General features: G+C 42.0%; 1 protein-coding gene across 2 annotated transcripts in view; it reads left to right on the top strand.

Moving 5' to 3' along the window:
• The first annotated feature begins 6,338 nt into the window (after positions 1-6,338).
• Positions 6,339-13,773, top strand: part of cfap299 (cilia and flagella associated protein 299) — a 118,288-nt gene continuing 110,853 nt past the window's right edge. The window contains exon 1 of one of the 2 annotated variants that reach the window (XM_052460823.1): positions 6,339-6,721. In XM_052460823.1, the coding sequence (XP_052316783.1) occupies positions 6,611-6,721 (111 nt within the window). In that variant the 5' untranslated portion in view covers positions 6,339-6,610. The remainder of the gene's footprint in view (positions 6,722-13,773) is intronic. The other variant, XM_052460825.1, reaches the window with a different exon arrangement.

Raw genomic sequence — 13,773 nt, 5'->3', positions numbered from 1 at the left:
TAGGAAGGAGTCCTGTATCTTTGTAGTGACTGGGTGTATTGATACGCTGAGTTAGGAAGGACGCCTGTCTCTCTGTAGTGACTGGGTGTATTGATACACTGAGTTAGGAAGGACGCCTGTCTCTTTGTAGGGTCCTGGTGTATTGATACACTGAGTTAGGAAGGACGCCTGTCTCTCTGTAGTGACTGGGTGTATTGATACACCATCCAAAGTGGTAATTACACCGAACAAAAATATGAAACGCAACATGTAAAGTGTTGGTTTCAAGAGATGAAATAAATAAGTGAAATGTTCCGTATGCTTATGCAAATGTGTTTACATCCCTGTTAGTGAGCATTTCTCCTTTGCGAAGATAATCTGTCCACCTGACAGGTGTGGCATATCACGAAGCTGATTAAACCGCATGATCATTACACAGGTTCACCTTGTGCTGGGGACAATAAATGGACACTCTAAAATGTGCAGTTTTGTCACACAACGCCTCAGATGTTTTGAGGGAGCATGCAATTGGCATACTGACTACAGGAATGTCCACCAGAGCTGTGGCCAGAGAATTTAATGTTAATTTCTCTACCATAAGCCACATCCAACAACGTTTAAGATTTGGCCCTACGTCAAACCGGCCTTAACTGCAGACCACGTGATTTAAAAAAATATTTTTTTATTGAAACTTGAGCGTGTAACCCATCGACCTCCACGTCTGGCTTCCTCGCCCATCGACCTCCACGTCTGGCTTCCTCGCCCATCGACCTCCACGTCTGGCTTCCTCGCCCATCGACCTCTACGTCTGGCTTCCTCGCCCATCGACCTCTACGTCTGGCTTCCTCGCCCTCCACGTCTGGCTTCCTCGACCTCCACGTCTGGCTTCCTCGCCCTCCACGTCTGGCTTCCTCGCCCTCCACGTCTGGCTTCCTCGCCCATCGACGTCTGGCTTCCTCGCCCATCGACGTCTGGCTTCCTCGCCCATCGACTGGCGTCTGGCTTCCTCGCCCATCGACGTCTGGCTTCCTCGCCCATCGACGTCTGGCTTCCTCGCCCATCGACCTCCACGTCTGGCTTCCTCAACCTCCACGTCTGGCTTCCTCGCCTGGCGGAGTCCAACCACCCAGACAGCTGGTTTTCTGATCAGCGCCCCTACTTATTTTTAAAGGTATCTATGACCAACAGATATCTGTATTCCCAGTCATGTGAAATCCATGGATGAGGGTGTAATGAATTCATTTCAATTGACTGTTTTCCTTAAATGAACTAACTAACTCAGTAAAATATTTGAAATTGTTGCATGTGTTTTTTAAAATATTTTTGTTCACTACATCAGAAGCATATTACATGATCTGCTGAGTTCTGATATTTGGCAAGCGTGGTAAGGTGTACAAAATTAGGTCATGCTAGGGCGACGTGTCCAGTTTTGCACAGTCAGACCCACAGCTTTTGACTCCACTGTTCCTAGGCCGTCATTAGAAAATAAGAATTTGTTCATAATGCATTTAATACAAGGCTCCCCTTTTTGTTGTGTTCATTACACCATTTTATTTTCTAATGCATCTTTATTCAAGGCTGTCAAATTCTATGAGTGTTGCCAGATTGGCTTTTTAAAACACAAAGAAAGGTATTTGATTGAGGAATGGGGATACATTTTTTTATGATGGGAAATTATAATACACACTGTATACACAAACACACATACACACTCTCTTTGTTTGTACTCATGTTATAGCCAACTTGCTGCATTCCCCAGTTTCTGTGTTGTGGGTTTGTATATGTGTGTTTCAGGAAATGGCTTCCTGGATACTAAGCAGCTGATTGGTCGGCCCCCATTGCTGATTGGAGCTCTGACCCCCGTCCTCTCGGCAGGAGATACGGCTGTTTTCAATTACCGACTCCTGCAGCTTTAAAAGCCAGTGTTCCTTTGTTAGAAAGAGAGCTTCTTGGTACGTTCTGTATAATTTGTAAAGTGTTTTGTAGCTGACCTTGCTGACGTTTGTGCCATAGGACTGTTTTTGATTAGTGAAATTGTTCACTCTTAAGTTTGTATTATTCTGTTTCATTTGTTCCCCGGGGGGGAGGTATCTTGGGAGTGCTTAGGCAAGAGGCCTGCGGGCATACTTATACCCATAGTGTATACGGTCTATGCACCCTAGATAAGACCTGGGTGGAACATCCCCTATATTTTGGTTAGCGCGCTAAGATGGGTAAGTAATGGGTGGATAGTAGAGGTGGTTCTTTAACTTTGCCTCTCTTTGCTTTTGTTCCTTCCAGACCCTTTTCCCCAAATTAAAGTGTGAAGGAAATACATTCCCTGTTAAAGGTCAAATTCTTTGCCTCTGTCATCCTTACCTCCACCTGTAGTCACACCTCTATACCTCCACCTACAGTCGCATACCTACAGTCGCATACCTCCACCTACAGTCACATACCTCTTTCACTTTCACTTTGCAGATTAACACTGGAGTGATAAATAATTAGATGGTCATGTACAGGTAGATATTGGTGTGCAAAAGAGCAGAAAAGTAAATAAATAAACAGTATGGGGATGAGGTAGGTGAAAATGGGTGGGCTATTTACCAGTAGACTATGTACAGCGGCAGCGATCGGTTAGCTGCTCAGATAGCAGATGTTTGAAGTTGGTGAGGGAGATAAAAGTCTCCAACTTCAGCGATTTTTGCAATTCATTCCAGTCACAGGCAGCAGAGTACTGGAACGAAAGGCGGCCAAATGAGGTGTTGGCTTTAGGGATGAATCATGGAGTAACCAAAAAAGTGTTAAACAAATATAAATATATTTGAGATATTTGAGATTCTTCAAATCGCCACCCTTTGCCTTGATGACAGCTTTGCACACTCTTGGCATTCTGTCAACCAGATTTATGACTAATGCTTTTCCAACAGTCATGAAGGAGTTCCCACGTATGCTGAGCACTTGTTGGCTGCTTTTCCTTCACTCCGCGGTTCAACTCATCCCAAACCATTTAAATTGGGTTGAGGCCAGGTTATCTGATGCAGCACTCCATCACTCTCCTTCTTGGTCACATAGCCCTTACACAGCCTGGAGGTGTGTTGGGTCTTTGTCCTGTTGAAAAACAAATGATAGTCCTAAGTGCAAACCAGATGGGATGGCCTATTGCTGCAGAATGCTGTGGTAGCCATGCTGGTTTAGTGTGCCTTGAATTCTAAAATCACTGACAGTGTCACCAGCAAAGCACCCCCACGCCATCACACCTCCTCCATGCTTCACTGTGGGAACCACACATGCGGAGATCATCCGTTCACCTATTGTGTCTCACAAAGAAACACGATTGGAACCAAAAATCTCAAATTTGCACTCATCAGACCAAAGGACAGATTTCCACCGGTCTAATATCCATTGCTCGTGTTTCTTGGCCAAAGCAAGTCTAAACTTATCCTGTGAAGCAGAGGTAACTCTGGGTCTTCCTTCCCTGTGACGAGCCAGTTTCATTATAGCACCTGATGGTTTTTGCGACTGCACTTGAAGAAACTTTCAAAGTTCTTAATTTTCCAGATGGACTGACCTTAGTGTCTTAAAGTAATGATGGACTGTCATTTCTCTTTGTATATATGAACTGTTCTTGCCATAATATTGACTTGCTTGTCTAGCTTGCTCGCTAAGATTTAGAAAGTTATGTTGACATGAGTCCAATCAAAGCTACTGTAGATATAACTGGATTAGACATTTTCTCTGTGACCAATGACCTTCAGCCTGCTGGGATGGGCACTTCTAATGTAAATCTATGGCAGCACCCAAGGGGCTTGAATTTATTATTTTTATTGAAAAATGTTTTGTTGTTATATGCCCGAACTGTTTCGAGAGGGAAGTTTAAAAAAAAAAAGTTATAATAAAAATAAAATCAAATCAATACATAAAGCACATGAGGGAACACAAGCATACATAGTTTACAAACAATGGACAATCGAGCTAGGGGCGGGGCTGGGGGCGGGGCTAGGGGGTACAATATATCACATTACAATTACACAAGGACCTTAAGGGACATGTGGTCCTTCTGTAGCTCAGTTGGTAGAGCATGGCGCTTGTAACGCCAGGGTAGTGGGTTTGATTCCCGGGACCACCCATACGTAGAATGTATGCACACATGACTGTAAGTCGCTTTGGATAAAAGCGTCAGCTAAATGGCATATATATATTATTATTATATTATTATATTATTATTATAATAATATTATTATTATATATTATATTATTATATTATTACATGCATATACTTACAATTCTAACAGCTTTTTTGTTAGTAGAGCATTTAACCGTCTTAAAATACAGTTAAATTTCTTTTTGTAGGTTACGAAAATGTGGCTTTCTGTTTGTAAATTTACATTTGTGTATATGAAATTAATTACATAAAAATGATTCCGCTTATTTCTATTGTATGTAAAGAATCCAAACAGTACATCTCTCCACAATAGTGTAAAATCTTCATAAATGTGTTCAATTATAAACCTACTGATGTCTTGCCACAGTTTTCTTACATGCATACAATGCCAAAAAAGATGCACAACTGTTTCTGGGTGGTCATTACAAAAGGAGCAATTTGAGTTGATGTTTTCCTTAAACTTCTTCATATAGAGGTTGGCAGGATGATATGTATGAATAATTTAAAAGGAAACTTCCTTAACTTTGTTAACAAGTAGGTATGTGTGTGGCAACATCCAAACTTTTTTCCAACAGATATTATCAATAAATCCATTACAATAAGGCATGACATAAGGTATAGATGCTGCTGAAACAAGGATCGTATCGCTCTGTTGTTGAATGGACCAAAACAGAAACAAATCTTTCCTACTGATGAGTCAATAGAAGGTAGGCCCTGAGGGTCAGGTCTTTACTACTGATGAGTCAACAGGGTCAATAGAAGGTAGGCTCTGGGGGTCAGGTCTTTACTACTGATGAGTCAACAGGGTCAATAGAAGGTAGGCTCTGAGGGTCAGGTCTTTCCTACTGATGAGTCAATAGAAGGTAGGCTCTGAGGGTCAGGTCTTTCCTACTGATGAGTCAATAGAAGGTAGGCTCTGAGGGTCAGGTCTTTCCTACTGATGAGTCAATAGAAGGTAGGCTCTGGGGGTCAGGTCTTTACTACTGATGAGTCAACAGGGTCAATAGAAGGTAGGCTCTGAGGGTCAGGTCTTTCCTACTGATGAGTCAACAGGGTCAATAGAAGGTAGGCTCTGAGGGTCAGGTCTTGACACGTTCCTGAATAACAGCAACACCCGAGGGAATGGCATCTAAAACAATTGCAAAATCTTTAGGTGTTACAGGGACCTTGTAAAGTGATAAGAATTCTTTATAACTGAGTAAAAGACCCTCTGCATTTACCAGTTGGCTCACCAATAGGATATATATATAATAATATATGCCATTTAGCAGACGCTTTTATCCAAAGCGACTTACAGTCATGTGTGCATACATTCTACGTATGGGTGGTCCCGGGAATCGAACCCACTACCCTGGCGTTACAAGCGCCATGCTCTACCAACTGTGCTACAGAAGGACCTCATTATTATTTCTGAACCAATATTCTAAAAACAGAGAGGTATTTTTATACAATATATCCCGATTATTCCATATAATATCTGTGTGGAGAAAAATTGTGTTTATAAATTAAGGACCATGACAAGAAAACCTGCCGATGAAAAGCAGAAAGTTTCACTGGAACTTTGTCAATATTATAATTGCAAAACAACATGAAGTCAAGGCCACCAAAAGTAGAGAAGACATGATGAGGAATAAAATTCCAGATAGAAGTGGGCCTTCTTAGGAATTGTTTTATCCAATTGATCTTGATAGTATTATTTAAAGTAGTAAAATCCAGAAAATTCAGTCCACCATTCTCATAAGTGTTCATTACAACAGTTTTCTTTATTTTTATTATTTTTAGCTAAACAGGTAGGGCTCTGAATGACAGGTCGCCACTGCTGGAGATATATGTTTTGGCTTCTATATATATGCAAACAATTGTGTAATAATTATGCAATAATTATTTTGGATTTGTACATTTTGTTTGACATTTTTTGGTCAATTTCACAGGGTTGTTCCAATGCTTTATCAATTCCATGGTTTACAGGCTACATTTAGGCCCCTTTTAGTCTATTTTAAAATCAATGGACAACATCAAAATGTATTGGTCAGCAATAACCCATTGCATTTGATTGGTAAAATTGTAAGTAAAATACATTTGACTGATAGGCCTAAAAAATAAAAAAAAATACACGGCTATAACATTTTAAGCACAGCAGCACAAGACACGTGTTGGCACACCATGTGAACCAAAACTCACTCAATATCCTCCTTTAAACTGGGGCCTATATAATTACCATGGTCCATTGTAAACATAACGGTCCTCGTTTCTTTCATCTGGTTTAATTTCGTGTAAGTAAAGATACCAAGTATATTTGGCAAAGACGGGCTATTTTCTTTAAAACTGCATGGTTGGTTAATAAGGGCTTGAAAGTAACCATTTCACAGTAAGGTCTACCTACACCTGTTGTATTCGGCGCTTGTGACTAATAAAGTTTGATTTGAATGAGCGACGGCGCCTCCTGGTGGTGATTCTCCAGCGGGTTGCTATGGTAACCGGTGAACTATGGAGGAGGACAACGCTGCCGCGGCTCTCGACAATATTGTGACAGAATTTCACACATACGAAGATTTCCTCGACTCTCAAATTACGTCGTTGGACTTGTATTATCTCGAGGTAAAGGCTTAAAAGTGTTTTGCAAATGTGTTTCGATAAGTTTCTGCCAGCGTTTACCACCACACGACGTTGGCGAGTCAAAACGTCCTTTCGCGAACGTTACGTAGCTATAGCAGCTAACATAGCGATAGATATAACATAGCTCGACATATGCAGTTGGCATTACTTGGTTGACATGGCTATTAATTGTGCCCCCTTGCGCAATGTAAAAAAAGTATCGTACCAAACTATGTAGTGCACCTTGAAGCTTGTTTGTTGTGGTAGTCAAAATGATCAGGCGGTAGGTGGCAGTATAGGCCTTGACTTCAATGAGGCAGTCATTGGTAGGTTCATTGAGTAACAAAGTGAAAAGCTATGTTCGAATAACGTAAACTCACCCCATTCCGTACAAATGTGCGCAACCGCAACATTCAAACGAGGCTACAAAGAAATCTAATGGAACTGTAGCTCACTGTGTTGACTTCAAAATCAGGGGTGTGAACTAGGTTTCTATTCAAGCGTTGATCGACATGGTAATGGATCTATAGTATTGGAGAAAAGTTTAAAAAATGGACCCTCCGTTACATCGGAAGCAACTATTTCTGTAGTAGAATCTCTCTCCACCAGGTGTAGCACTTCTCTCATCCTTTAAAAACAAGTAATGGACAATGACAGGGGTAAGGGGGGATACCTAGTCATTGTTTGTGACATCATTGCATGCGATCATCATTCTCAAAGCCGCTGTTTACTTCTAAGATAACTTTAGCACCACTCTAAAAACCCAATTCAAATTCGACACAAACCTTCAAATAGGTATGTAATGACACATTATATAAACTCTTTATAGTGTTTTATTTGCATTTTAGAGGCGATAAGGTGATAAGTTGGACAGATCGAGTGAAATAAAGCAATTTTCCCACACAACATCTCTCCTTCTCACTATCATGCATTAGTTTCACTTCCCCACCCGCCATTTTTAAAAAGACCAGACGGGGCTCATTGCCTGCTTGAATTATGCAGAAACGGGCAGCGTGGGGGTCATGTAATTGATTATGTTGGAAAGGGGATACATTGTTCTTTACAATGGTATTGACATTACAGTTGATCTGGAAGTATTACGTTTTTGGGGCGCTAAAATAAGGGCAATTGTACGGACCAATGCGATGTACGAGTTTACGTTATATACTATTAGTTCATTTTAGTAACGTTATACTGTTGGGGCAGCAGGTAGCCTAGTGGTTAGAGCATTAGGCCAGCAACCGAAAGGTTGCAAGATTGAATCCCAGAGCTGACAAGGTAAAAATATGCCGTTCTGCCCCCCAGTTAACTCACTGTTCCTAGGCCGTCATTGTAAATAAGAAGTTGTTCATAACTGACTTGCCTAGTTAAAAAAGAAAAAACGAACGGTGTCCTTTCAGTTGAGCGTATTATGCTTGTCTACCGGAAGTTGATGCCATTGCAACGCAACCTCTTGCTAGCTTGTTGGCATTAACTCATTACTGGCTCGACATCTTACTACTTTGGGTGTGTTGGTAAATTCATTCTAGAGTGCCAGAGTGCGCTCTGGGCGATTGTAAATTCAAAACGTTGTCAGGTTATCTACTTCTAAACAGGGAGCGTTCAGAGCGCACACTGGACGCTCTGGCCGAGAAGTGGGGTTGATCCGAGCTTTCTGACCTCACAACGGCAGTCAAGCACCCAAGCTAGCTGGCTAACGTTGGCTAGTTTGCTAGTTACTTCCAGTACGAATGAGAGAACACACTCATGTTATCCAGAGCGTTGTTAACTGTAACTGCCCTGCTGGCAACCATTGAATTACGCCTTTTTGCCTACTTTCACCTACACCGGCTGTATTCAACGGGTGTTGAGCGTTCGTATATTCATCAGTTGTTCTGCGCACTGGCATACTCAGACAAGAGTGCTCTGAATTTGGAGTAGATAGCCAGACCGAATTTACGAACGCACCCTTAATATACTGGCAATTTCCATGTAAATACTAGCCAATTAACGTTTGGTCGTGTAGCTAGCTAACATACATACTGCTGTAATGATATGCTATGCGGTTCTTAAGGATACCGTATCGAACAAATTGTCAGCCAAAGTAACTTCTTTTAAAAGTCATTACATTAATTAACATTTGTCATAATGAGTTAAAGCAATTAATTAGTATCTGCTCTCGTCGGACTCGGGCTGCTTATTTTCCACCATTTTCTGATTTCTGAAGAATTGCATTAGGGGCCCTAAAAGCACGGAAATAGTGTCCACTGCTTGTATACTAAAAGCACGAGGGGTGTGGTATTTGGATACAGTCCTTAGTCGTGATTTATTGGCCATATACCAAAAACCTCAGAGGTGCCTTATTGCTATTATAAACTGGTTACCAACATAATTAGAGCAGTAAAAATATGTTTTGTCATACACGTGGTATACGGTCTGATATACCACGGCTGTCAGCCAATCAGCATTCAGGGCTCGAACCACCCAGTTTATAATTGGTATTTTGCCGAATGTAGTACGACATCCGGGAACTTTTGGCATACTAACTTTACCCTTACTATGACCAATGCGCATACTACATACTCAGTTTATGTCATAAATAGTAGAGTTAGAACAGGAAGCCCAGTGGTCGACAGTGGGAGAAGATACTAGAGTTAGAACAGGAAACCCAGTGGCCGACAGTGGGAGAAGATACTAGAGTTAGAACAGGAAGCCCAGTGGTCGACAGTGGGAGAAGATACTAGAGTTAGAACAGGAAGCCCAGTGGGAGAAGATAGTAGAGTTAGAACAGGAAGCCCAGTGGGAGAAGATACTAGAGTTAGAACAGGAAGCCCAGTGGTCGACAGTGGGAGAAGATACTAGAGTTAGAACAGGAAGCCCAGTGGTCGACAGTGGGAGAAGATACTAGAGTTAGAACAGGAAGCCCAGTGGCCGACAGTGGGAGAAGATACTAGAGTTAGAACAGGAAGCCCAGTGGTCGACAGTGGGAGAAGATACTAGAGTTAGAACAGGAAGCCCAGTGGCAGACAGTGGGAGAAGATACTAGAGTTAGAACAGGAAGCCCAGTGGGAGAAGACAATAGAGTTAGAACAGGAAGCCCAGTGGGAGAAGATACTAGAGTTAGAACAGGAAGCCCAGTGGTCGACAGTGGGAGAAGATACTAGAGTTAGAACAGGAAGCCCAGTGGCCGACAGTGGGAGAAGATACTAGAGTTAGAACAGGAAGCCCAGTGGTCGACAGTGGGAGAAGATACTAGAGTTAGAACAGGAAGCCCAGTGGTCGACAGTGGGAGAAGATACTAGAGTTAGAACAGGAAGCCCAGTGGCAGACAGTGGGAGAAGATACTAGAGTTAGAACAGGAAGCCCAGTGGGAGAAGATACTAGAGTTAGAACAGGAAGCCCAGTGGCAGACAGTGGGAGAAGATACTAGAGTTAGAACAGGAAGCCCAGTGGGAGAAGATACTAGAGTTAGTACAGGAAGCCCAGTGGGAGAAGATACTAGAGTTAGAACAGGAAGCCCAGTGGCAGACAGTGGGAGAAGATACTAGAGTTAGAACAGGAAGCCCAGTGGCAGACAGTGGGAGAAGATACTAGAGTTAGAACAGGAAGCCCAGTGGGAGACAGTGGGAGAAGATACTAGAGTTAGTACAGGAAGCCCAGTGGGAGAAGATACTAGAGTTAGAACAGGAAGCCCAGTGGGAGACAGTGGGAGAAGATACTAGAGTTAGTACAGGAAGCCCAGTGGGAGAAGATACTAGAGTTAGTACAGGAAGCCCAGTGGGAGAAGATACTAGAGTTAGTACAGGAAGCCCAGTGCGAGAAGATACTAGAGTTAGAACAGGAAGCCCAGTGGGAGAAGATACTAGAGTTAGTACAGGAAGCCCAGTGGCCGACAGTGGGAGAAGATACTAGAGTTAGAACAGGAAGCCCAGTGGCAGACAGTGGGAGAAGACAGTAGAGTTAGAACAGGAAGCCCAGTGGGAGAAGATACTAGAGTTAGAACAGGAAGCCCAGTGGCAGACAGTGGGAGAAGATACTAGAGTTAGTACAGGAAGCCCAGTGGGAGAAGATACTAGAGTTAGAACAGGAAGCCCAGTGGGAGACAGTGGGAGAAGATACTAGAGTTAGAACAGGAAGCCCAGTGGGAGACAGTGGGAGAAGATACTAGAGTTAGAACAGGAAGCCCAGTGGGAGAAGATACTAGAGTTAGAACAGGAAGCCCAGTGGGAGACAGTGGGAGAAGATACTAGAGTTAGAACAGGAAGCCCAGTGGGAGACAGTGGGAGAAGATACTAGAGTTAGTACAGGAAGCCCAGTGGGAGAAGATGGATTTTGATCGGTGACATTTAATCTTAATACAGTTTTCTGTTCCCAAAACTAGAATTTGTTATGAACAGATTTTGAATACTTTAACCTTCGCCAAAGTTGTGTTGTTTAGAAGGACTGCGAAGACGAATTCAGTAATTGCACACGCACACTTCACAGAGTAGGCTCTTCCTAGCTTCAATATAATATTCACTTTAAAGTGTGCCTTGTTTCAGCACCACCTCCCAGCTTCAATATAATATTCACTTTAAAGTGTGCCTTGTTTCAGCACCACCTCCCAGCTTCAATATAATATTCACTTTAAAGTGTGCCTTGTTTCAGCACCACCTCCCAGCTTCAATATAATATTCACTTTAAAGTGTGCCTTGTTTCAGCACCACCTCCCAGCTTCAATATAATATTCACTTTAAAGTGTGCCTTGTTTCAGCACCACCTCCCAGCTTCAATATAATATTCACTTTAAAGTGTGCCTTGTTTCAGCACCACCTCCCAGCTTCAATATAATATTCACTTTAAAGTGTACCTTGTTTCAGCATCACCTCCCAGGGACCGTTGGGTAATTCCTAGGCATAGAATGTTTAGCATCATGGAAACACCATCTATTTCCTGAAAATGTGCTCATTTCTATCAGTCTAATCAATTCAACAAAGAAAAAATACAATCAAAGGGCTAAATTAGTTTATAGGGCTAAATTAGTTTATAGGGCTAAATTAGTTTATAGGGCTAAATTAGTTTATAGGGCTAAATTAGTTTATAGGGCTAAATTAGTTTACAGGGCTAAATTAGTTTATAGGGCTAAATTAGTTTACAGGGCTAAATTAGTTTACAGGGCTAAATTAGTTTACAGGGCTAAATTAGTTTACAGGGCTAAATTAGTTTATAGGGCTAAACTAAACATGCAAATTAGTTTAAAGGGACTGAGTTAGTTTACAGGGCAGAAATTCAATTTAAGGGCTAAATTACATTTAGGGCTAATTAGTTTCAGGGCTATGACTGTTTATAGGGATAAATCTAGTTGGTCACATATACCTTAAAAAAAGTTTAGGGGCTTGGATCAGAACTAAATTAGTTTATAGTCTGTATCTGGTGTGGATAAACATGAAAACAAAGATCTGTATCTGAGTTACAGTTCACAAAACCAGTCTGTATCATTTGGTCCTAATCCAGTCTGTATCTGGTGTGGATACAGAAAACCATCTGTCTGGTGTGGATACCTTAAAAAAGTCAGTATCTGGCGTGGATCAGAAAACCAGTCAGTATCTGGTGTGGATCAGAAAACCAGTCTGTATCTGGTGTGGATCAGAAAACCAGTCTGTATCTGGTGTGGATCAGAAAACCAGTCTGTATCTGGTGTGGATCAGAAAACCAGTCTGTATCTGGTGTGGATCAGAAAACCAGTCTGTATCTGGTGTGGATCAGAAAACCAGTCTGTATCTGGTGTGATCACCATTTGCCTCATGCAGCGTGACACATCTCCTTCACATAGAGTTGATCAGGCTGTCGACTGTGGCCTGTGGAATGTTGTCCCACTCCTCCTTAAATGGCTGTGGAGGTTTCTGGATATTGGTGGGAACTGGAACAGGCTGTCGTACACGTTGATCCAGAGCATCCCAAACATGCTCAATGGGTGACATGTCTGGTGAGTATGCAGGCCATGGAAGAACTGGGACATTTTCATCTTCCATGAATTGTGTACAGATCCTTGCGACATGGGGCTGTGTATTATAATGCTGAACCATGAGGTGATGGAGGCGGATGAATGGCACAACAATGGGCCTCAGGATCTTGTCACGGTATCTCTGTGCATTCAAATTGGCATTGCTAGAATGCAGTTGGTGTTCGTTATCCGTAGCTTATGCCTGCCCATACCACAACCCCACTGCCACCATGTTCACAACATTGACATCAGCAAACCACTCGCCCACATGACGCCATACAAGTTTTTTGCTATCTGCCTGGTACATTTGAAAAATTAATCCGTGAACATTTTTGACTGTCCCATTTTCATTTAAAAACATCTTTATTTAATGTTCAGCCCTGTCAAAGGGGGTGGTATTTGTCATTGAATATGAGAAATGTCATAAATTCAGCTTCTACGCCTATAAGAGCTATTTGTTTAACAGCTTCACCACTAGATGGGACTTTTGACTATTGCTGGGAAGTTACATAACGTTCAGCTGAATAGCCATGTCATGCTGGAACACCTGTGTCCACAGAGGGTAGAACACAACATGTATCTCACCTGGTTATCAACTCTGGACAAACAAACAGTATCAAACTCTATCACCTCCCTCACTTTCAGGTGTAGACACACTGCAGTCAACCCAGGTCTAGGCTAAACCTGCACAGTTATGACTTATGTGGGTATTGATTAAGTGTGTTGTTGCCAATGGTTTTTCTATGGACACTTTACCAGACTTCTGATGTTTGTTAGTATTTAGGCCTAGGTTAGTCAAGTGTACATTTCTGAAAATCTAACTAGGGTTTTTTCCCCCCAGAGTCAGGTATTTAGAGAGTTGGTATATTGAGTTTTTAGCATTACGATATTCAAAATGTAAAAAAAATTAGGCTGGCTGTGGCTGTGGTTTACCCTATAACATCTATGCCAACAGGAAACCCCAACAACCAATCAGAAGTTTATTTAGAAAACATTTTGGGGTTGAGTCCATTCTGCAATGTAATCCTAGTTGTTTAAAACAAGCAAATCAAGTTTGAATAGCGGAACTCAGAACAGTCAAATGGACTCAGTC

This window comes from Oncorhynchus keta, chromosome 14, assembly GCF_023373465.1.
Source record: "Oncorhynchus keta strain PuntledgeMale-10-30-2019 chromosome 14, Oket_V2, whole genome shotgun sequence".
Classification (NCBI taxonomy): domain Eukaryota; kingdom Metazoa; phylum Chordata; class Actinopteri; order Salmoniformes; family Salmonidae; genus Oncorhynchus; species Oncorhynchus keta.
This window is presented reverse-complemented; position numbering and strand designations above follow the sequence as displayed.